Source organism: Gossypium hirsutum, chromosome A10 (assembly GCF_007990345.1).
Source record: "Gossypium hirsutum isolate 1008001.06 chromosome A10, Gossypium_hirsutum_v2.1, whole genome shotgun sequence".
Classification (NCBI taxonomy): Eukaryota; Viridiplantae; Streptophyta; class Magnoliopsida; order Malvales; family Malvaceae; genus Gossypium; species Gossypium hirsutum.
The window spans coordinates 108,121,133-108,146,340 of record NC_053433.1 but is presented as its reverse complement, the minus strand read 5'-3'; the positions used below and the strand labels follow the sequence as shown (position 1 = coordinate 108,146,340).

General features: G+C 35.2%; 1 protein-coding gene across 1 annotated transcript; it reads left to right on the top strand.

Annotated features, from left to right (window-relative positions):
* Positions 1–6,670: 6,670 nt before the first annotated feature.
* Positions 6,671–8,563, top strand: LOC107896240 (cytochrome P450 71B34). Its single transcript, XM_016821350.2, has 2 exons — positions 6,671–7,721; positions 7,830–8,563. Exons 1-2 carry the CDS (start codon positions 6,822–6,824, stop codon positions 8,439–8,441), a joined length of 1,512 nt encoding a protein of 503 aa, XP_016676839.1. The 5' UTR covers positions 6,671–6,821; the 3' UTR covers positions 8,442–8,563.
* Positions 8,564–25,208: the final 16,645 nt, after the last annotated feature.

Genomic DNA, 25,208 nt, shown 5'->3' with positions numbered 1-25,208 from the left:
TGGTGTGTAGCGGATGGAAATAGGAGCATTGCATTTGAATCTGATCTGAACTATTTCTGAACTGGAATAATACATGTATACATATGTAATATCTTTGCTTTGAACCTAGATCGAACATGCTTCTGTGTTGAACTGAATCTCTGAACTGAAAATTATCTATAAGTCACTGTTGTTGCATTGCATTCCTTTTTACGCACTGAGTTCACAATTCATCCTGTTATTGTTTGGATTTCAGGTGGTAATCAGACTTGATCGGGTCAGTGTTGCGGAAGCTCGGTCAGATACTTAATGTTGTTTTTCCTAACATTGTTATTATAACTAGGAATATTTGCTTTATGATGTTATGAATTTAGGAAGACTGTCTTTAAATTACTGTCGTGTTGAATACTATGTGACTATTGGTTTAATTTGATTGCGCTATGGTAGTATGACTTTTAGAACGAATGATGTAACTTACGAACTTGGTCTGGAAGTCTAGGCCGGGTTTAGGGTGTTACAAAATAATTTTCTCATCCATATTTTACCCCCAATAAAATTTTGACGATTTTACGCCCGATAAATTTTTGACAATTTTACCCCTGGTAAAATTTCAAGAAAATATGTTTAATATTTGACAACTTAATATGTTCACTATGATTGAATGGTTTATTTTCATTTTCATGCTTCAAAATAGCTCAAAAGCATAAACTCATCCGATCATTTTTAAGTAATCCATACAGAATTTGAAATGGATCATTTCAATTTCCATTTTCATTTCCATTTTGGAAACCTACATTCATTTCCAAATTATTCCATTTCTCCATTTCAAAAAAAACCATAATCATTTCTAAATGTTTCCTATTTTTTTTCCTATTCATTTTGTTCATTTCTATTCAAACATGCAATTCATTTCGAGTTTCAACGACCTAGTGGATGGACCGATTGGACATATGTAATTAGAGCTCAAGTGATTTATAATTAAATTACAACTTTTTCCTATTAATTAAAAAATCATTTAGTCACAAAGTCATTTCACTATAGTATCTGAATGAGCTTTCCCTAACGACATATCATTACGAAAGCAACTACCGTCCAATGACCTTGTCATAAGTGTGTTACGCTTATAGGATATCCTTGATCTCTTTGGGATAATATTCATTCTCTCAAAATGATTCTATTCTATCTCATGGTAACCATTACATCTTCCTTCGTGAAAAGTTAATTATTATCGAATAGTAATCAAGTCATTCATCACAAAGACAAATGACCCGTGGACACGTTTACTTTTCATCAATCATGTAATGCCAATGAAAGGATATCGTTTACCTATGTCTCAGGCTATGAATTCTACTGTTGTGAATGACGCTACATACTACAGAAGTTGTACACCCAACGCACCAACTTTCGATTCCTTATTGTCGAAACCATTTTTAATTTGAAAAACGGGAGTGGACTTAAAAACAAAAATGGAGTCGCCACCGATCTTTTTTAAAGGTGTGATCGGATCACATTGAGATTGTTAATAAAACATTTTGATTTATTAAAATAATAATTTTGAGTCTACGAAATTCAAGAAAAAGGGTTCGGGATTCGGTTACGCACGAGGAAGGGTTAGCACCCTCGTAACGCCCAAAATTGGTACCTAATTGATTAATTAATGTCTTAATGTCGAAAATTTGAAAATATTTTAGAATATGATCCTTTTATTTAAAAAGAACACTTGAATAAATTAAATTGGATGTTAAGACCCTCCTATCTCGAAGAAATAAAATGTCACACCCAGTGAGTTAGGATACAACATTTCAAACCCTCGAAAATAAGCTTGTCTTTTAATTTTCAAAACTCATGCATCTAAGTTTAAAAAGGATATTCAGTTTTTTGGGTCAAATGAAAAATCGGAACCTAGTAAGTTAGGGCACAATCTCTCAAAATTTCAAATACAGAATATTGCTTTTATTTTTTTAGAAATCCTTACCTCGAGAAAGCAAAGTGTCATATCCAATAAGTTAGGACACAATATCTCGAATTCCTGAGAATAAGCTTTTATTTGAAACTTATTTGTTTTGATTTAAGAAAGGGTACTCGATTACTTAGATTCGACGAGGAAAATCGGAACCCAGTAAATTAGGGCACAATTTTCTCGAAACTCTCAAATACGAGTACTACCTTATTTTGAAAAAACTTTCGAATAAAATGTAACATTTAAACAAAATGCACTTTTATATAGAACAATGATTTGTGAATAATATGTTGTACTGATAAATTACAAAACACAAATACTAAAAAACAATTCACAAAAATTACAAGATGGACCAATTTTAAAGCTAACATAGACAATCAAAAGAAAGGATAATAAAATAACATAGTTAATAAAATGTCAATGCTAAGGCTAACATGAAAATAAGAATAATGAATATACAAATGAATGATATATAAAAAGGGTATAATAAATAAATAATATTAATATTAACAACAAAAATAGTAAGGTTTGAGACTGTAAAAAGGGTATAATAAATAAATAATATTAATATTAATAACAAAACAACAAATAATCTAAAGTTAGAAATTGTAAAAGAAAATAGTAAATAAATAATGCTAATATATAATAACATGAAATATATTTAAAACTTAGGTAAATAAATAGGAATAAAGATATGATAATAACAGTAACAATAACGTAAGTATATGCAAAAGAACATATACAATGTAATAATATAAAATTAATTAGATTAATAATATGGTAATAATGATAGTGATAATACAATAATAATAAAGTAGAAAATAACAATAATACTACATTAATAAGAATAATAATATAATAATAATAAGAAATAATAATATATTAATAAGAATAATTACAGCAAAAAAAGTAAAAATAATATTAATAAAAAGAATAAAAAAATAATGAATGTAATAGTAACATATAATAATAATGAAATAACGCTAATATAAAAAAAATAGAAGATAACAAAAATGATAATAATAATAATGATATGTTAACAATATTGATGAAAAAAATATATGAATAATAATATGCTAATAATAACAATTGTAAAAATAGAAAATAGTAATAATGAAAAAATAATAATAATATTAAAATAATAATTTAAAGAATAAAATAGCAAAAATAACGGAAAAGGACTAAATTGAATTGAATATAGAAGTTTTGGAGCCAAATTGGAAATAAATAAATGGGAAAGGATCGGATTGCAACGCGCAAATGAAATGGAGGGACCGGGAAAGTAAATATCCCCTCCCTCCAAATCGCATCACCTTGTGCGGGGCCAAATTAAAATAGAAGGAAAATTATAGGGCCAAATTAGAAATAAATAGAACTTAATCGCAAAGCTATAAAAAAGCGGAAGGGCTAAATGCGCAATTAGCCTTTCCGATTAAAAACACGTGGATACTAGGCTGGAGTGGGTCGGGTCGGACGGGTCAAGGGCAAAACGACATCGTTTTGGGCTTTTAAGGCCAATCCCAAAACGATGTCGTTTTGGGGGCCTATATAAGTCAAGATTTTTTAAAAATTTTCATTCCTTCCCAATTCACCAAAAAAAAAAAAAACTAAAAACCACTCTCAAATTCTCTGAAGTCCCTCTCCTCTCTGACCATCGCTCCGGTCAAGTGCCACCGCGCCGGCGACGGCACCGCCGTCCACGGCGACCGAAAAAATTAAAAATTTTCTTTTTTTGAGCTATCCAAAACAAGTAAAATCCCTTTCCTTTTTTATTTTTCTATTACTATAAATATATATAAAATCGTAAAAAAATAAAATAAAAATAAAATAACAGATTTTAAAAAAAATGGAACACCTTTGAATCCGTTTGCTTCTCTGCCTCTGCTATATTTCTTTTGAATTTTCTCCTTTTTTATATATTGATTATAAAGGGAAAAAAAAGTCCCCAAATACAATGATTGTTTGGGTTTTTATACCTGAAAATACAACAAAGCTTTTGCCTTTGTTGCGTTTTTCTCGCAGGTATGGCGACATGGAGACGGACTTGGCGATGTGGAGGTGGACGTGCATGGTGAGCGGTGGTGGAGGACGTGGGTAGCGGAGGCTAGGGCGGCTAGGGTTTGCTGACATGTTTTTAGGTTTTGGGCTAGAATTTGGGTTAGGGTTAGATGAATTTGGGTTATTTGTTTGGGCCTGATGTTAGGTTTAATTTGGTTTGGGTTAGTTTGGGCTTTGATTTTGGTTTGGGCCCTGATATTTGTAAAAGGGACATTGGAACTTAATTATTTTTTGGTTATTAAATTTATTTTATTTTGTAATCTGGGCCCGGGCTAAAATTGGGTCTTACACTTATCTATTCGAACTTAGGCTGTTACTTACATTAAAGTGTACGAGTCATGCATATACATAGTCCATCATCCACTCAGGACTTAGGTATGTCAGTATGAACCTCACAAGTGAATAAATCCATGAACGAATTTAGGACCTATTCTGCTTAGGTCTTGTCTGATGTACTATCAATCTAGTCAGTCACATCTATGTCTATATCTTCTAGGAGTCATCCAGTCCGATGCCTAAGACAAAATATCTCTCCAATTAGACTTGATAGAGAACATATTAGTCTTTCAATTGGTTTTCTCATTTCCAATTAGACTAAGGACATGTTTAGATTCGTCTACTAATACAACCTGTCTTTCTATATTACGATCCGACCACGTAATATCACTTAGTATTAGCTAAACATTAGACAACCAATGAGCAACATTTGCTTCCATTTTTCTTTGCATGCAAAAACCATTTGAGGACAATAATACAAAGTATTAATATATTCATGAATGATTTTATTAATTAATCTGTTCGAAAAATTACAAGTATACTTACCCAAAAATACTATACTTAGGACACTAGATTAAACAAACATGACTATATATGTGTCTAAGAACTACTGACATGGTGATCCAATTTAATCCTCTAGCAGTGGTGGTAATGTAACATCCTAGAACTAGCCGTTACGAAAATTGGTAAGCAACAATTGAGGTTTCCCATATGTACCTCACATATGCTCGGCGAAGTTGCGTCATACATGAGGTTTGTCAAATTAAGGTTCACAACTTAGCGATTTGGATACGTGTAGTTTGCTAAAGAGTTGACTCCGCTGGAAATCACTTGTTGGGTTTCATCGGGGGGGCACGTATTGGGGGTTGCAATGTAGGTATAACACTAATGAAGTGGGAATTTATTTTTGAGAGAAGTGGGAATTAATTCTAATTTAATGTGTGCTGAATAAATTATTGAAAATTTTCATTTCATTAAAAATAGAAAATTTCAACATTTAATTTTTTAATTGTGTTTGATAATCATATTAATTTTTTACTTAAAAAAATTCAACAAAAAAAAAGTGTTGAATAAGATAAGTAAGTAGACAGTTACTTATCACTTAATGTTGAAAATATTAATTTGATATTATTTTTCAAAATCTTATTTTTGAAGCAAATTATTTCATCATTTTATTAAAAATTAAAATATTCAAATTATTATCTTAACTTTTAACCAAAATTATTCAAAAAGAAAAAACCATATTAATAACATTAAAATTATAAAATAATAAATTTTCAAAAATAAAAAATTAATATATTATCAAACAAATAATTATATTCAATACTTTCAAACAAAAATCATAATTTATAAGTATTCTATATACACAAAAATTTTTATTTTTATATAAAATTAATACTTAAAATTAATTTTTTTTATTTTTTAACTAGTTAGCATTTAAAAACAAGTTAGACCATTTTGTAAAAATTTAAAAAATTTAAAAAACACAGTGACTTTTAGGGCTGCTCATGGTTCAATTATTGAGAATATTGATTGCTTTTGGCCTACCTTTTCTTAATTGCACTAAACAAGTATTTTATTTGAGAGTAGATATTTGAAAATTGGAATTAAACAAGTATTTTATTACTAAACTAATAGCTTAATAGACTTTTTGTGCATTTATTAGTTTAGTAGACTTTTCGTGCAATTTTGGTTTTAGGTCCTCTACGCTATTGAATTCGTGGAGATAAATATTAAAATTATATATGAATTGTAGTTAAATATGTAATGATATATGAATGTATATAAAATTTTAATTTAATTTTTTTATAAATTATTAACATAATTATCAATATATTACTATTATTGCATAGGTAATAAATTATATTTATCAAATATAAAAATAAATTAATATATTTATTTCCTTAAAGTGTACAGATAAATCAAAATTAAAGTTTTATATATACATATAAACTATAATCAAAATTTTATATGTATAATTACACCGAATCAAATTCCATTAGATCAAATCGTTTATTAAACTGTATAATTTTAATATTTATCTTTAAAATTTTAAAACAAGTTGACTTTTAAGATTTAACGTTCACCCTGGTTAAAACTATCTTAATGACCAGCGACATATCTACCTGGTTATTTTTTAAATTACTTTTTCTTTTATAGTAAATGACATTTTTACCTTTGTTTGATAAGTCATTGTTGAGTTGAAACACCCATTATTGAAAAAAATATTTATGTACAAGATATATTTATAAAATAAAATTAAGTGAAATTTTGATTAAAATAATCATGCTTAAAATTCATGCGTTTTTTATTAAAAAATATGAAAATATAAAAACACCATTATATTAATATTTATTACTGTTTTGTATATAAAAAAATATTTTAATAATTTTTAGTGACATCAAACTTAATAAAAAAATTAATAATAGTAAAATGGATTTCTAATCCACCACATAAACCAATGCCCATGAAAAGCAAAAGAGCCAAATACATGCTATTCTAATTGTAAATCTTTCCCAAAAGTTTCAAACAGATTGAGTGGAACAGAATGGCAATTGCACTATTTATGATATTTCTTCTAGCTCTCCCCTTCTTCCTCTTCATAATTCTGCTAAAACATAGCATTAACAACAATGGCAATTTTAATCATCTTCCCCCAGGCCCTCCAGGCCTTCCCTTCATTGGTCACTTACATATGCTGATGCTCGATAACTCACTCCTCCCTCATATTTTCCTTTGGAAACTCTCTCAAAACTATGGTCCTCTTATGTCCTTGCGATTTGGATTTAAGCCAACCCTTGTAGTTTCTTCAGCAAAAATGGCTGAAGCGGTTTTGAAAACCCATGACCTCGACTTTTGCAGCAGGCCTAGACTACGTGGTGCTACGAGATTATCTTACAACGCCTTGGATTTGGCTTTTTCACCATACACGGACTATTTGAAGGAGATGAGGAAACTTAGTGTTGTACATCTCTTTAGCAGAGTGAAAAAGTATCGTCCCATCCGAGAAGACGAAGTAGGTCGCCTGGTCGAAAAAATATATCAATTATCGGTTGATTCTCAGCCTGTTAACTTGAGTGAGGCAATGATGTGCCTTTCACGTTCAATAATTTGCAGAATAGGATTCGGAAAGAGATACGATGGTGGAGCTGAAAGAAGCAGGGTCAACGAGCTGCACAAAGAAAGTGAAGCCATGTTGTCATCCTTTAGTTTCTCTGATTATTTTCCTTTCATGGGTTGGGTAGATAGATTCACTGGGTTTCTCACTCGTCTTGAAAAAACTTTCAAAGAACTTGATACCTTCTACCAACAACTCATTGATGAACATCTTGATCCGAATAGGATAATACCACAGGAAGAAGACCTACTTGACGTGTTACTACGAATAAGGATGGATCGTGATTTTCCATTTGATCTTACCATAGATCATATAAAAGCTATTCTTATGGTCATCTCATCTTCACTTTTCTATTTTTTATCATTAGCTTCACACTTTATGCACATATATAATATAACCATGGTTGTTTTTTTCCTTTTACCTTTTTTTGTTATGCAGAACGTGTTTATTGCTGGAACTAACACAACCGCAGCCACTGTGATTTGGGTCATGAGTGCCCTCATGAAAAACCCAAAATGTTTGAAGAAAACTCAAGCGGAAGTAAGGGATTTGGTTGGAAAAAAGGGATTTATAAATGAAGATGACGTTCAGGCTTTAACTTACCTAAAAGGTGTAGTAAAAGAAACTTTTAGACTGCATCCAACTGCTCCAATGTTATTGCCACGAGAAACACTCAGAAACTGCAACATAGGTGGGTATCAAATACCTGCTAAAACCTTGGTGTATGTGAATGCATGGGCAATAGGAAGAGATCCTAAAGTTTGGAAAAACCCAGAAGAGTTTTGCCCTGAAAGGTTCCTTGGCAGCTCCATTGACTACAAAGGACTGAACTTTGAGTTCTTACCGTTTGGTGCGGGTAGAAGGGTTTGCCCAGGAATGTGTATAGGAGTTGCAGAAGTGGAGCTTGCCCTTGCTAATCTTCTTTACAAGTTTGATTGGGAAATGCCAACTGGGATGAATAAAGAAGATTTGGACTTTGATGCCGTACCTGGTCTTGCTGTGCTAAAAAAAAATGATCTTATCCTTATGGCTAGAAAGATTTATGATTAATCAATGTACCGTTATAGTGACTTATTTGCTGCTTAATTGCCCTATCTCGCACCATGTACTGTTTCAACCATATCTTAAAACGCTTATCAAAGGTCTTAGTAATACCATGCAAGTTTAATGAACCCGCTATGTTTGAATTCAGATTTCAGTTTAGTGGAGTCACTTGTAAATAAGGGTACACAATTGCATTCCCTCACTTTGTCAAGCTGCCATCTCATTAATTTGAATACATGAAGAATGGAAGGAAAGTGCGAAAATTAGAAATAAAATTGATGAAGTTTGGTAAGTATCTAAATCTCTAAGATAATTTCATTTAGTAGGTATATACATATTTTTGAATAAAAATTTAGGGATAAATATTAAATTTATACATGAATTTTATTTCAATGTGTAATTTGATCCAGAAACTTTTATTTTGGCCACTAAAGTAGGATGTTTTTTGGTAAGAAGTTTTGGAGGAGAGGAAGAATGTAACGCATTGAATAATTTATTTCTGTTTCTGTAAATCTTGACATAAAATATGTATCTGTTTTAGTGGTTAAGTGTTTTAAGTGTGTGTATGAGGCATTGAGTTTAAGTCTTACTTTTGGCAAACTCTATTATTTTCTATCCTAGCCTTATTCCTACTGAGTAGACTTATGTTATATTGTTTGTAAACTCATATCGGAGTTAGCTTGATGGAGGTCTTGTGTTTGAATCCTCGTGTAAGAGTAAATGTTAATTTTTGTCTCGGTTGTCTAAGAGAGTTTGGATGGGTTTGGAAGTCTTGTGTTAGGTGAAGGTTGTAAGGCAGAAAATTGCAGTTCAATAGCTTAGTACACGTTAGCAGGGGTTTATCGTCTGCCGTAAGTTCTTGGGCATTATTGAATTTCTATTGTGAATTTGTATTTTGGTTGCTAAATCGATGTTTGGGGTATTGGTTTTTAGGTTTGAAAGGGCTTGAGATTACTTTCGCATCAAATTCGTACCAAGTGTGTACCTAAAACACGAGAAAATGAGGTTCCACGAAAGCTAAAGATTTGGTTTGTTAACGCCACATGGGCGTGTGACTGGCCGTGTGCGACACACGGCTGTGTGACTGTCAAAGGTAAGGTCATGTGCAAGACACGACCGTGTGACGACAAAGGTGTGGCCGTGTGGCCACATGGGCTAGGCCAGGATGGGCGTGTGGGTTTTGAGCCAGGCCGTGTGGGCCACACAGGCAAGGCCAATCTAGGCATATGGGCCCCTAAAGTCGCACTGGTCAATTCAATCGACTGTGGGCCTACCGTAAGGTAGGTAAGGGCTAATTAAACCCTTTTCCATATGATCTAATATTCTGATAGTCTGATCTGAGTAGGAAATAGATATGTATGTCTGACCGTACTGTTTCAGTATGTAAGTTATCTGTATACGAGCATGTTAAGCATGTTAATCTGTTAATTTTATATTTGTGTTTGGGGTGGGATTTGTATATGCGGAGGAAGTGGTCTGTACAGCGACCTTTCGCCTATATTCTAGCAGCTTGATTGCATATTATTCTGTTATGTGTAGCATCAACACTATATGGTCTGTAGGGATGGGTGGGTGTTTCTAACCACACATGGTGTGATGGGATGGTCGAAGATGGTGTGTAGAGGATGGGGGTCGGATTTTGTATATATATTATGTTTATCTGATCTGATATCTGTATCTTTTAAGGACTTAGGTTCAAATCTGTATCTGTCTGCACATGTGATTCTGTGTATGTTGCATGACTATCTCTGTTGGGTTACATACTGAGTTTATGAAAACTCACATCTTTTTGTCTGTTCTGTACAGGTAACCCTCGAATTTAGGCAGGTCGGTGCGATGGAGACTCAGTAGTGACCACTAGATAAAATTGCCTTTGAGTTTCGGTATTTTTAAAATTCTGGATTTAGTTGAGAGTTGTAATTTTAGGGACTTTCTGGACTGTATGGTTTTAACTGTTGGTTTTGGTTTTGATTGTTTTCTATCTTGCATTGTTGTTGAAACGATTTACGAAAACGATGGTTTTACGCAAACAAAAGTTTTTCTAGAAACACGAACTGGGTTTTTAAATATAATGACTTTTAATATTTCCACTACAAATTATGATTTGGTGAATGAATAAACTCATAACGGTTTCGATAATAAACAAGTAAATGAATATATTTTGTAAAAGGTGAACATTTTATAACAAGTAACTTTATAAAGTTTTTCTCGAAATAAAAACAGTTTCAAAACTCTTCTTCGCAACACTCTTAGATTCGGCCATAACGTCTAGGCCGGGTTTGGGGTGTTACAAAAAAGGCGTAGGAGGTGTTCATGAGCCCAATGAGCTATTGCATGGGCTCTTTTATAGTGGGGAATAGGACTATTTATGTGCCTAGGAACTATTGACATGGTGATCTGATTTAATCCTTTAATAGTGGTGGTGATGTAACGTCTTAGGATATGACGTCTTAGGACAGTTGGTAAGTAATGCCTAAGCTTTCTCATGTGTACCTCACATATGCTTGACGAAGGTGCGCAGTACATGAGGTTTGTCGGATTAAGGTTCACAACTTAGCATTGGATACGTGTGGTTCGTTGAAGACCCAACTTCGCTAGAGAACACGTGTTGGGTTTCACAATGGGCACATCTTGGGGTTTGTGGTGTAGGTATAACACTAACAAAGTAGGGATTTATTTTTGAGACAAGTAGGAATTAATTATAATTTAAGGTGTGTTTAATTTTTTTTAATTGTGTTTGATAACCATATTAACTTTTTACTTTAAAAAAATTCAATCAAAAAAGTATTGAATAGGATAAGTAAGTAAATAATTACACTTAATGTTGGAAATACTAATTTGATTCTATTTTTCAAAATTTTTATTTTTGAAACAAATTATTTCCTCATTTTATTAAATATTAAAATATTAAAAATTATCTTTAACGTTTATCCAAAGCTATTCAAAATAAAATAAATAATACCATATTAAAAAGATTAAAATAATGAAATAATGAATTTTCGAAAATCAAGATTTACTATATATTATCAAACAAAATAATTATATTCAGTACTTAATTTTGACTAATGTATTAAAGAATTTTATGATATAAATTCAGTGCTTCTAAAATTTAAAATTTCGTACGTAATTTTTCAACACTTCAATTTTCAGTTTATCAAACACACTTTTAGACAAATAAGTTTTTGGTTTTGTTTGAAATGGACACATAAAATAATGAGAGTTTTTAGAGTTGAAAGGTCATTTATATATTCACTTATGAAATTTTTATAGAACTCCTCTATGAATATCGATTAACGAAAATAAGTCTCATTAAAACTTTAATAGGTAAAACTCCATAGGAAAAAAATCTAATGAAAGAAAAAGAGTACACAACCTCTAACTATAAGTTGTCTCATTTAAACCTTTATAAAAAAAATTTCAGTGGGGTAAAATTTGGTTACAGGAAAATTTCTATAAATTTTTTGTGTCAAGCATTATCTCACATAATAATATAATTAAAAAAATAAAAGAGGGAGGTTTCGAAACCTTTTTTATTTTGAAAAACGGGGATCGACTTTAAAACGAAATATGAAGTCGCCACCAATCCTTTTTGTTTAGGTGTGATCGGATCACCTTATAAAACATTTTTGTTTTATTAAAATATTAATTTTGGCCTACAATATTAAAAACAGTTCGGGAGTCGGTTACGTACGAGGAAGGATTAGCACTCTCGTCATGCCCAAGATTGGTACCAGATTGATTAACTAATGTCCTAATGCCAAAAGTTTGAAAAGTTTTAAAATACTATCATTTTTAAAGAGTGTTTGAATAACTCGAGTTGGAATTTAAGACGCACTCGTTTCGAAGGAATAAAATATTACATCCAGTATGTTAGGATATGACATTTTAAGCCCTCAAAACTGAGACCATCTCATGATTTTTAAAACGTGCAATTAAAAGGATATTTAGTTATTTAGTCAAATAAAAAACCGAAACCCCGCACGTTAGGGCACAATTTCTCGAATTTCTAAACACGAAATATTGACTTTATTTGAAAAATCCTTTTTTTATGAGTTTGGGTAAAAAATAAAAAAAATTAGAAGATAAAATCAATGTAACATTTAAAATAGAAAATCAGTTAAAACACGAAAATGATCATAATTGGCGAATAATGATAATAAAAATACAATAATAATAACGAATAACATAAAGTTGCAGGCATATAGAAACATAAATAAATAAATGAATAGGTACATAATAGGATAATATATAATAAGATAATAATAATGAGGACAATAATAAAATAAAAACGACATAAATAAAATAATAAATGAAATAACAAAGGAAATTCTAGCGAGAATTTAATTTAAATTGAAAGTGAGTAAATAAACACATGAATTAGCGAAATATTGGGTGAAATGATTTAAAAAAATAATGATAATAAAAATAATAGTAATAATAATACTAATAATACTATAATAATGACAGTAGTGATAAAATAATAATAATAACAATACTAATAAAAATAGTAGTAACAGTAATAACAGAAATAATAATACTAAAAATAATAATAAATATAATAATAATAATAAATATAAAACTTAATTTAACAATAAAATAGTAAAAATAGTAGAAAAGGAACTAAATTGAATTGAAAATAGAAGTTTTGGGGCCAATCAAAAATAAAAGAGAAGGGAAGGACCGAATTAAAACACGCGCAAAACAGGGAGGGACCAAAAAAACAAATATCCCTTCTCCTAAAAAGCACCGTTGCCAGGGGACCAAATTGAAACCGCAGTAGAACTGTGGGGTAGATTTAGAAATAAAAATAACTTTAATTGTAAAATCATAAAAAATGGAGGGAATAAATGTGCAATTAGCCCCTCCATAGAAAACACGCAGATCCTCAAGTCGGGTCGAGTCGTGCACACGGGCTAAGCTAAAATGGCGTCGTTTTGGTGCCTATGCTTCGGCCCAAAACGGCGCCGTATTGGGAGGCCTATAAATACCAATTTTTTTTGAAAATTTCATTTTCCTTTCCTCCTTAAAAAAAATAGAAACCCCCTCTCCCCTTTTTTCTGTGGGCCTGAAGTCCAGCCAGGCTCCAGCGCCAAATTTTCCCTTTTTTGTATTTTTAATATGTAATATATGTAAATAATTTTATAAAATAAAAAATAATAATAGTAAAAAGTTTCGAAAATGAAAAAAAAGAAATATAAGAAAAAAAACTCACACCTTTGCTCGATTGTTGGTTTTCTATTCTTCAGGTGCTTGCTGCTGTTTTTTTTTTGAGAAAAATATGTTTGAATCTCTTCTTGTCTTCTTTTTTTCCTGTATATTTTACAAAATCCATATATTGGATTTTATAGCCAATCTTTAAAACTTATTTTTGCATATTTGCAGGTACGTGAGCGAACATACCACGGACGTGGCATGGTGGAGCAGCGCACGTCGCGGGATAGTGGCGTCCGGCGAGCAAGGGAGCGTAGGCAGCAAACCTAGGTGCGGCGCACCTAGGGTTTTCTATTTTTCCTGATGGTTGTGGGTTAGTGCTAAGTGGGCTAGGGTTTTGGTTGTGTTTGGGCCTAGGTCTTTGGTTTTTGTTTGGGTATTTAATTTAGGTTATTGGGGTGTTGGGTTGTAAAATGGGTCCGGGCTAATTGGGCTTGCTACAGTTACCTCTTTTTGTTCATTATCATGTAACGAGAATAGAGCAAAAACTTTTACGAAAGACCAATTTAGCCCGACCTTACCAAGTCTCGCCTTCTTTTAGTGTTCCTCCTTTCTTCGTAACTTCATTCCAGTCCACTGCATCCTATTGCCTGTTTTACTCCATTGCTGATTCAGAGATAGGAATTGTAACTTCAACATGCTCTCTGCAACTTTAGAGAGATAAGGTGTGCCATTTTCGATCTGTTCCACTGCAACTTTAAGGAAATAAGATCTACTATCTTCAGTTTGCTCCACTGCAACTTCAGAGAGATGTGACATGTAACTTCAACCTGCTCTCAGTAACTTCAGAGAGACAAGGTTTGCTATCTTTGATCTGCTCCGCTACAACTTTAGGGAGATGGGATCTATAACTTCAACCTGCTCTCTGCAACTTCAAAGAGATAAGGTTTGCTATCTTTGATCTACTCCGCTGCAACTTCAGGGAAATGAGATCTGCTATTTTCAATCTGCTCCACTGCAACTTCAAGGAGATAAGACTCGCTATCTTCAGTCTGCTCCGCTGCAACTTCAGGGAGATAAGACTGGTGACTTAAATCTGCTCCATTGCCGCTACATGGAGATAAGATTCACCGTCTTCGATCTACTCTACTGCTACTTCAGGGAGATAAGATCTACAATCTTTAGCTTGCTCCTTTGCTACCTCAAGGAGATAAGGCTTGTAGCTTAAATCTGCTCCCCTGCTACCTCGGGAAGATAAGATTTGTCGTATTTGATCTGCTCCACTGCTATCTCAGAGAGATAAGATCTACAATCTTTAGCCTGCTCCTTTGCTACCTCAAGGAGATAAGGCTGGTCAAAATTTGTAGCTTCAACCAATCTTGCTACATCGTCCTCTAAGGAACATACTTGTAGAATCGATTTCATGGGCCTATGCTTATGCCTAATGATTAGGATGCCATGATCAGAATGAGTCAAATGCTCTTAACTAGATGTTTATGAATAACATTTGTATGAATGTAGAATGAAAATGCCCCTTTTAACGTTTGGGCTATTATTGCTCGTTGTTTGTCTAGATGATACCACTGACATATGTTTTCTTGTTTAACTGATATCTTTAACAGAAAATCTGAAGTAGTAGTCATAATTTAGATTTTACTTCTCAAATATTTCTAACCCTTAGGCTTGGTGAGTTCTAAATAATTGTCATGTTTCAAGTTCTTGCCCTATTTAGAAGCTTCCAGAGTAATATGCAAAACTCCTTTTGTGAAAGTGTTATTAGTCCATTAATTCTTATTTCAGTACGAGCGCTTGAAAAAGATTATAAAGATGGACAAAACTGAAATTCATTAGGAACCAAAATCCAAAAAGAATGGATTAATCAAAGAAAGCTAACATTGTCGAAATACAAAAATAGGTAAAAGGGGGGAAAAAATAAGTGCCCCCAGATAACGCAGCCTAAGCTTCTCCGTACGAACTTTTTGAGGGCCATTTTGAGCTTGTCATGTGTCTAGGAGATTTAGAGTACTTTGTCGATGCCCCAAGACGTAGCATACTTCCTCCTTGTTAATTCAAGCATAGCAAGACTACCACATGCCTTATATTTGATTGAAATTTGAATTGCCCTTTTCGGGTTTTCAATTCAAAACTCATTTGGTCTCAAGGCACCCTATGCGGGTTTTCACTTCGGCCTCCCCCCCTTTTTTTTTCAGGCACCCTTTGCGGGTTTTCACCTTAACCTTTCCTATAAGTGAAGTATCTTTTAACTAAATCCGAATTTACTAGGTTAGGCAGGCTCTTACTGTCCATCTCAATTAATATCAGCACTCCTTCAGAAAAAACCTTCTTTACCACATAAGGTCCTTCCCAGTTTGGCATCTATTTCCCTCTAAAATCTTTTTGCATAGGAAGGATCTTTTTTAATACCAAGTCCACCTCATGGAATATTCTGGGGTGAACATTTTTGTTGTAAGCTCGCATTATCTACTTCTGGTATATTTGACCATGACTGATAGCCTTTAGCCTCTTTTCTTTAATCAAGTTCAACTGATCATACCGGGATTGAATCCATTCTGCTTCGTCCAGCTTCAACTCTGATAAAACCCGGAGAGAAGGAATTTCTAATTCAATGGGCAAAACTGCCTCCATCCCAGAAACCAATGAGTAGGGTGTTGCCTCGGTAGAAGTTCTGACATTTTCCCCACGATTTTCTTGATATTTTTATTAGCTGCCTCAACTGTACCATTCATTTTCGGGCGATATGGTGACGAGTTGTGATGCTTAATTTTGAACTGACTACAGACCTCCACTATCATGCTGTTATTCAATTTCAACGTGTTGTCAGATATAATCCTTTCTGGCATGCCATATCAACATATGATCTCCTTTTTCACGAACTTGCTGACTGACAAATTTATGACATTGGCGTATGAAGCAGCCTTTACCCATTTGTTAAAGTAATTAATGACCACAAAAATGAATCGATATCTATTAGAAGCTTTTGGTGAGATTGGTCCAATGAAATCCATGCTCCACATAGAGAAAGGCCATAAAGAAGTCATAACATGAAGAGGTGAATGAGGCACATGAATCTCGTCTCCATAGATTTGGCACTTATGGCACTTCTTGGCGTAACTGATGCAATCTTCTTCCATCGTGGACCAATAATACCCGAATCTCATGATTTGCCTGGCCATTGTGAAACCATTAGTATGCGTCCCGCAAACACCCTAATGGACTTCTTCCAAGATTTTCTTAGCTTCAACAGTATCTACACATCTTAGTAGCACCTAATCCTTTCTCTTTTATGCAAGATCTCCCTGTCTCAGACATAGTCACTGGCCAGCCTCCTCAACGTTCTCTTATCATTTTCTATTACTTAATCAGGGTATTCACGGTTCTTCACATACCGTAGAATATCATGATACCAAGGATAGTCATCTTTCTCTTCCTCTTCATCGATATTGTAGCAATGAGCTGGAGCCTCATAAATACTCATTTGGATAGGCTTCATATCCTCTTGCTTACTTACTCTGATCATAGAAGCTAACGTAGCCAATGCATCAGCTATCTGGTTTTCATCTCGTGGGAGATAATAGAAAGCAATATCATCAAATCCCTCAATTAACTCTAGGACCAGCTTCCTATAACTAATCAGCTTGGGGTCTATTATTTTTCATTCGCCTTTAAGCTAATAGATCACTAGAGCAGAATCCCCATACACCTCTAGAACTTTGACTTTCCGCTCAATGGCTACACAGATTCCCATGATACATGCTTCGTGTTCTGCCATATTGTTTGTGCAATCAAAGTCTAATTTGCACACGGATTTCGAATTCTGTTGCCAACGGCGTTCGATGCTCTGTCAAAGTTCAATTTCTAAGGACGATCTTCTGGAGTGCCTTCTTTAGTAGTTTCCACATACATTAAATTTTCATTAGGAAAATTAAAGTTTAAAGGCTCGTAATCTTCTAAAGCTCTACTGGCTAGAAAATCTGCTATTGCACTCCCTTTCATAGCCTTCTGGTTCACATAAACTATGTCGAATTCAGAAAGCAGAATTTCTCATCGGGTCATCCTTCCAATCAAAGCGGTTCACTCTATCATGTACTTTAAAAGAACCAATTTCGAGATTAACCAAGTCGTATGGTACAACATGTACTGCCCCAATCTCTGAGTGGTCCAAACCAAGGCGTAACATAATTTCTCAATTGGCGAGTATTTCATTTCACACTCAGTGAATTTCTTGCTAAGGTAATATATCGCATTTTCTTTCTTTCCTGTCTCATCGTGTTGGCCGAGCACACATCCTATTGAATTGTCAAATACTGCCAAATACAGTATCAATGGCCTACCAAGACTAGATGGCGTTAGCACTGTAAGATTGGAGAAATATTGTTTAACTTTGCCAAAGGTTTTTCTGGCACTCATCATCCCACACACCTGGGTTGTGCTTCTTGAGAAGACGAAATATGGGATCACATTTCTCACTTAGTTGTGAAATGAACCAGGAGATGTAATTTAGTCTTCCTAGGAAACCTCAAACCTCTTTCTGAGTGTGCTGCGGAGGCAATTTTTTTATAGCCTTAACTTTGTCTAGTTCAATCTCAATTCCCCTTTCACTGACTATGAAACCCAAGAATTTTCCTAACCTAGCTCTGAAAGTACATTTTGTCAGATTGAGCTTTAGTTGGAATTTTCTCAACCTCAGGAACAATTTTCTCAAAATTCGCACATGCTCCTCTTCAGTTCGGGATTTTGCAATCATATCGTCGACGTAAACCTCAATTTTCTTGTGCATCATGTCATGAAACAAGGTTACCAAGCCTCTTTGATACATTGCTCCTGTATTTTTTAACCCAAATGACATCACCCTATAGCAAAACGTTCCCCACAAAGTTGTGAATGTGGTCTTTTCCATGTCCCCTGGATGCATCTTTATCTGATTGTATCTAGAGAAGCCGTCCATAAAAGAGAACAGTGAGTAACCTCTCGTATTATCCACTAAAGTATCAATGCGAGGCAATAGGAAATTGTCTTTTGGGCTGGCCTTGTTTAAGTCTCTATAATCCACACACATCCGCACATTTCCATCCTTCTTAGGGACGGGGACAACATTAGCTATCCATTCTAAGTACTTAACCACTTGTAAGAACCCAGCATCGAATTGCTTCTTGACCTCCTCTCTTATTTTTACTGCAACATCAAGTCTCATCCTTCGAAACTTTTGTTGAACTAGTTTGCACTCTTCTTTTATGGGGATGCGGTGTACCATAATATCGGCACTTAACCTAGGCATATCCTGATACGACTACACGAAGACATCTTTGAATTCTTGTAATAATTCAATGAGGTCCCATCTTGTTTTCTCGGTTATGCAAGTTCCAATGTTCACCTCTTTCTCCTCTTCCAAGTCACATTCTCTATCATCTCTTTATTGGGTAAGATTTGTTTCTCTTCCTGCTCTACCATCCTTAACAAATTTAGAGATAAGTTACAGTCTCCACCATCTTCAAAATCCTGAGATCTTTCCCGACACATGTCTCACTCAAAAGGGAATTCTAGGTCCATAACAGTGTTACTCGTGTCATTGATATCTAGAGACCTATTGTAGGCACAAAAGAATATAAAAAAATAAATGGATCTAAGAATAGCTCATTTGTACGGTATGATTATAAATGAAATGCAGGAATAAAAGAATATTTGCTCAGGATAAAAGAAATATATACTCAGAATGAGACGTAAAAATGTATTTTTATTAAAATAAAGACGTTTTGAACATGAACCTATTTCAAAAAAGATTCTTATTGTTTCTAGGCTTTAAAGTAACAAGTGTATTTTGAACATTACTCTGTATTAGCTCTAACAACTACAGGAATTTCTTCCATAGTCCAGTTGTTTAGAACACTTCCAGGCTCATAAGGGCGAATGATTGCTAAGTCTCCTTCCATCACTTTCTCTTTAGATATGACATTGATTCTCAGATTTCCCATCAAATCTTCCTTGGACTCTTCACTTGTCACTTTTCGTTCAGGATGAATAACTCCTTATGACACGAACGATCTGGATATATGAGTGAAGGTCATTGGCTCCCATCTGACCTCTGCCCCATTTAATCTTGCTTTTCATCTCTCTTACTTCTTTTTTAACTCCTTTCTCCTTTGATTTACGTCTGACCTATACCTTAAGCCAAAGTGATCCCGTTTTTCAGCTAAGATTGACACGTCAACCCGTCCATGGAGATATTTCTCGAGTCCCCTTACAAGCAATGCCTCTTTTGCAATTGTTAGTTGCAAGCTCATCCTCGTAGTTTCGGATATTTTTGGCATTGGAATCTTGCCTCTTTCGATGATGAAAGTTGTATTTATGAATTCTAATAACCGAAAGAAACACTCTATTGCCTCACTATCATTTTCTATATACGACACATCACTGGTAACAGATGTGATAATGTCCTCATCTGTGTTTATCGTTGTCAGCCGGCCCTCTGTCACCAACTTTAGCTTTTGGTGCAATGATAATGGTACTGACCTTGCCGAGTGAATCTAAGGCCTCCCAATAAACAATTATAAGTAGGTCTGATATCCATCACTAGGAAGTCTACCTCATATGTGTTTGGTCCGATCAAAAGAGGTACCTCAATCATTCTCATTACTTTCTTTTTGGTGCCGTCGAATACCCTCACTATGTTCTAGCGTATCTTCATATGAGAGTTATCTATAGCCAACCTGTTCAATGTGGATAGGGGCAAGATATTCAATACCGATCCATTGTCAATTAGTACCCCGGTAATGTATACCCTTTGCAGCGGGTGGTAATGTTTGCGGTATTTCATCGTCACTGAAAGAGATAAAGTTATTGGTGTTTATGTTGTTGACAAGGCAATCTAGCTTATTTACCAAAATGTCGTTAGCGATATAGGTTTCATTTAATACTTTCACTAGCACATTACGGTGCGTCTCTGAACTTAAGAGTAGAGTAGTACTGATATGCTAGCTGGCTGCTTCTGAGTTGTTCCACGACACTATACTCGTTGTGCCTTAGGAACCTCAAGAATTTTTTAGCTTCATTCTCAGCTACCGACTCATTTACAGGTAGCTCTAGCTTCTTTTTTTCGATTCGATAATCTAGGATTTCCCATTTTTAGGCTCGGTTTTTGTATTTGGCGTGCTGACCGGGCCATCATCTCCCGAGATTGTCACATTACAGTCATAGTTCTAAGGCACTCTTTGGCTATTCTTATAAGGAAATGAAACGGGTTTCTGGATTACGACTCTTGGTGTAACTTTTGATCCGGCTTCACAAATCCTTAGTCATGAGATAATTACCACCGGGCGACTAGCCTCACAGACCTTCTCTATCGACCCTCCTCCTATGGTGCACACGTCCTCTCCTTTAGTGAACTCAAAGAAATCTAGCTCCTTGTTGTCCATTAGACCCAGCATTAGGGCCCTGAATTCACTGCATCTCTAAATCTCATGGTCTTCCTCCCCATAGAACTCACAATAGTTCCTCGCTTCTCGAGATTTGTTCCCCAAGTTTTGCGTGATTAACCCCTTTTTCACCATTTTCCTCCAAGCCTCTCTCAACGAGGTTCTTACTTCTGCCACATTCAACTTGATTATCCTCCCTATATTATCGACTATCTCATTTACCCCATTATCAGTATGATTGGGTAACAAATTTCCTACACCAAGTGCATTATCGAATTTCACAACACTCATTTTGATGAGCCTTTTGACTAACCTTTTGAAAGAGGTGCAGTTCTCTATCGAGTGTCTCGTGATTCCTGCATGGTATTCACATTGAGCACTTGCGTCGTACCACTTGGGGTATGGAGGTTGCATCGATTTTAAGTAGAAAGAGGACACAACGTGTGCATCAAATAGACTTTTGTACAGCTCCCGATACGTTATTAGAATGGGAGTAAACTAGAGCTTCTTCGTGTTTTGCCTTGCATTGGGCTCTTGTCTTGGCGAGGCTTACTGGCACGTGGCTACCATTCTCGGTTGGTTTACCGTGATTGGTTTTGCATAACCCATGCTCACATTGTTGACTTCATTTTTTTTCTTCAGGCCCGACTTCTGGATGCTTTCCCCAGTCTCTATCTTTCCACACCTTATCGCATTCTCTATCATTTTACTGGACATCACTATGTCCGCGAAACTCTTAATTGCGCTTCTCAGCATGTGATTAATAAAAGGTGGTTTCAAAGTATTAATGAAGAGCATGGTTGTTTTTTTTTCCAGCAGTGACGGTTGGACTTGTGTAGCGACTTCCCTCCACCTCTGAGCGTATTGCCTGAAACTTTCACTCGACTTTTTCTCCATGTTCTATAACATGATCTTGTTAGGTGCTATGTCCGTCATATGACCATATTGCTTCATGAAAGCCTGTGTTAAGTCATTCTATGATGTAACTTGGGTACGATTCAGCTGATTGTACCATTTGGCCGCAGCCCCAGTCAAACTGTCCTGAAAACAGTGAATTAACAACTTATCGTTGTTGACATATCCCGTCATCCTCCGACAGAACATTGTAATGTGGCCCTCAGGGCAGCTAGTCCCATTATATTTTTCAAACTCCGATATTTTGAACTTTGGAGGGAGTAAGAAATCTGGGACCAGACTCAACTCCTTAGCATCCATTCCACAATGATAATCAACACTTTCCAACGCCTTGAATTTCTCCTTCAGCCATTTGTACCGATCTTCCAGTTGCTTTGAGAGTTCCGCTCTTGCCCTTCCTACTTTCGCTACATCATTGAGGTCAGGGACTACAAGATTTGCCTGATTGTCTTTGGGGTTAGAACTCGAGCCCGTCAGGAAATTTATCGGTACCAAAGTACCAGTCTGAAATTGGTGTCTGATATTGACAGATACCCTTTGTGGTGGTGCTTGGGTATTCTTTAGGGTGAAACCTGGAGGGTAAGTAAGGTTCTCGCTATCGCCCTAGTATTGATCATAGGACACTTCCCTTTTTCTGGCCCTCTAATCAGTATCTGGGTCAATTGGTTCATCATATTCCTTTGAGATTCCAGCATATGATCCCTCATATCCTGTTTGATTTTGGCCAATTGTACTTGCATCTGTACTTGCAGTTGATCCTATATCTCCTTCTACATTTATTCCAATTTTTCCAACCTTTCATCCATAGCTTTGGTTTTTCTCCGTGTGTATTAGTGATGTTTCAAGGTAACAATAATACGATTTCTAATTAATCAGGGTTCGTTTTTGAAATTTAATACACATGATGCGATGTAATGCAAATGCATGAGATAAATGCAAAACTAAAAAGGCGTCGATTCTGATCCAATTCCATTTAGAATAACTTTATTAGAAAATAAAATCCTTTACATAAAATAGATCATATATATGGCTTTGCCTTGATGCTCAAAATTTTAACTCTCTCAAGAAGCCAAGCCAGCTCACGACCCCGGTCTGACTCTAACTCATATTTCATACTTAGCACGTCCGCCTGAACAGCTAAGGTCTGTAAATGATCGGCCACTTCTCGTATCTGAGCTATGGCTTCGCCCATGATGTAATCTCTATCATTGACCTAATTTTGTGATCGATGAAACTGTTCTTCCTATCGCACGTCATTTGCTTCCAATAGTTCCACCTGGAGTTCACTGTTTTGCAGTACTGTTTCGAGCTCTTCTACCTTTCCTTTCAGTTCTTCAATCTTGCTTTGGCTCACCCTCAACTCCGTCGCTGAATTGTAACTACAATACTGATGAAACGCCCTTTCTAGCTCTGTTACTCTAACTCTTAATTTCTCCTTTTCATTTTGGCTCTCCAACAATCTCCTTTTCAAGTGTCCTCTGTTACTTGAGTGTCATAGAACTTTTTATCCCACTGAGCGACCCTATCCCTTTCCTCTTGGGTCTATTGTTGCCACTGCTCCTACGTCTTTCCCAATCCGGCAGTTCTCATCGACATACGTAGCTTTTTGTAATCAGTCTTCAAATTGTCTAAGTCTTCTTTGGCCTTCCTTCTTCCTTTTCTCAACTTCTCAGCCTTGAGTTTCTGAACATCGGTATCTAACCTCAAATATATCTTTTCCTCCTTCAATTGTACAATCTTCTTTCCTAACTCTGAATTTCTCTCTTCGAAGTTCTATTTTATGATTTCTAGCTCGGAAGGGATTACTTTCAAGTTTTCTTCCATCGATCGAACGCCCTCTAAACTCGGCCCAAGGATATTATCATTAATCCTTTTACTCAACCACCCCTAGTATTCAGGAGTCGTCACTGAACCTATAGCCAATCTTTTCATCTAGCATGTCTATTTCTAAGCATCAGAAATCTCTCGAACCTTCTTCTTATAATTGTCCCCCTATACGAGAACTCACACTGAGTTAGCCCATGTCTCATCGGTATAAACTGCCTTGATCTGTATTATCTTAAAACAAGCAAAGGGGCATATCCAACGAATCCCTAAATTCCAGGCAGAGGTACCCAGTCAAAACTCCCACACCGATAGAGTATCTCATCGGGAACCATCCAATGGGTTTTCTACTCAACATATTCCTCTTGGAGATTTTGAAGAATCGCCATCCACCTTTCCTCTGATATGTCGTCCCTCATTGGCCTAGCTGCTACTTCCTTTAATGGGCAATAATCTTCAAAGAAAGCTCGGTAAGAAACTTTGTCGACCTTCTAGAAATGAACATGGAACCAAACTAACAATAATTGCATGCATCCAATGAATATACCTTCACCTGCCCTCTGACATGCACCTAAAGATCTAAACGTCTCAGCTAAAATTTTCGGTGTGACACAGGCAACTGCTTCATCTATATACCTTAAAGCTTTAGAAAAAATTACCAAACCATAAATACTCAAGGTGAAGACGCCAACTTTCTTTTTTATATCTGAATGTGCTACGATCAGGTCCCTCAAACTTACCCAAGAAACCATCACCTTTTTGCTGAATTCAGGCTGTAACCCACTGTTCACTCATCCCGGTGATACTCATTAATTTCTTTACAAAATTTGAGGCATTATTGGCCCTAGAATAAGTTTTGTCGACTTGAACCTTTAAACAACGAAGCAGGGCTGTATACTCCTCCACAGTAGGCACCAAGTCCACCTTCCTGAAAGTGAAACAACTATATGCGGGGTTCTAAAACTGAGCCACAGCCCAAAACAAGTGCTTGTCCACCTTAATGTCGAGCAGGTAGGGTAGGTCGCCATAATTATGATAGAACTGCTGCTTAGTCTCATCATCCTAACGAGCCCATATATCCCTCAATTTCTGAAACTCATTTTATGTCACACTGATACGAGTGAAGTCCCACAACTCCGACATATATCCCTCAGCTAGGCTATCCCCTTTCTCAAGTTGCATCTTCTTCGACTATATACGGACAATCGCATTATCCTCCACTTTATCAAGAAATTTATTCTCCATGACAAGCTTTCTAATTTAGTAACTGAACAGGAATCGACACCTCTTAAATATGAAATGACTTGCAATCATAGCCACAACAAAACGCAACGAGTCAGTATCTAATAATAAAATTCAAATCAAATAGAAAATAGTCAAACACCTATCTGGGTAACCACTAGGGTTTAGCATAGCTCTATCTAGGGCGAACTCTTAGGGTTCACTATATGTG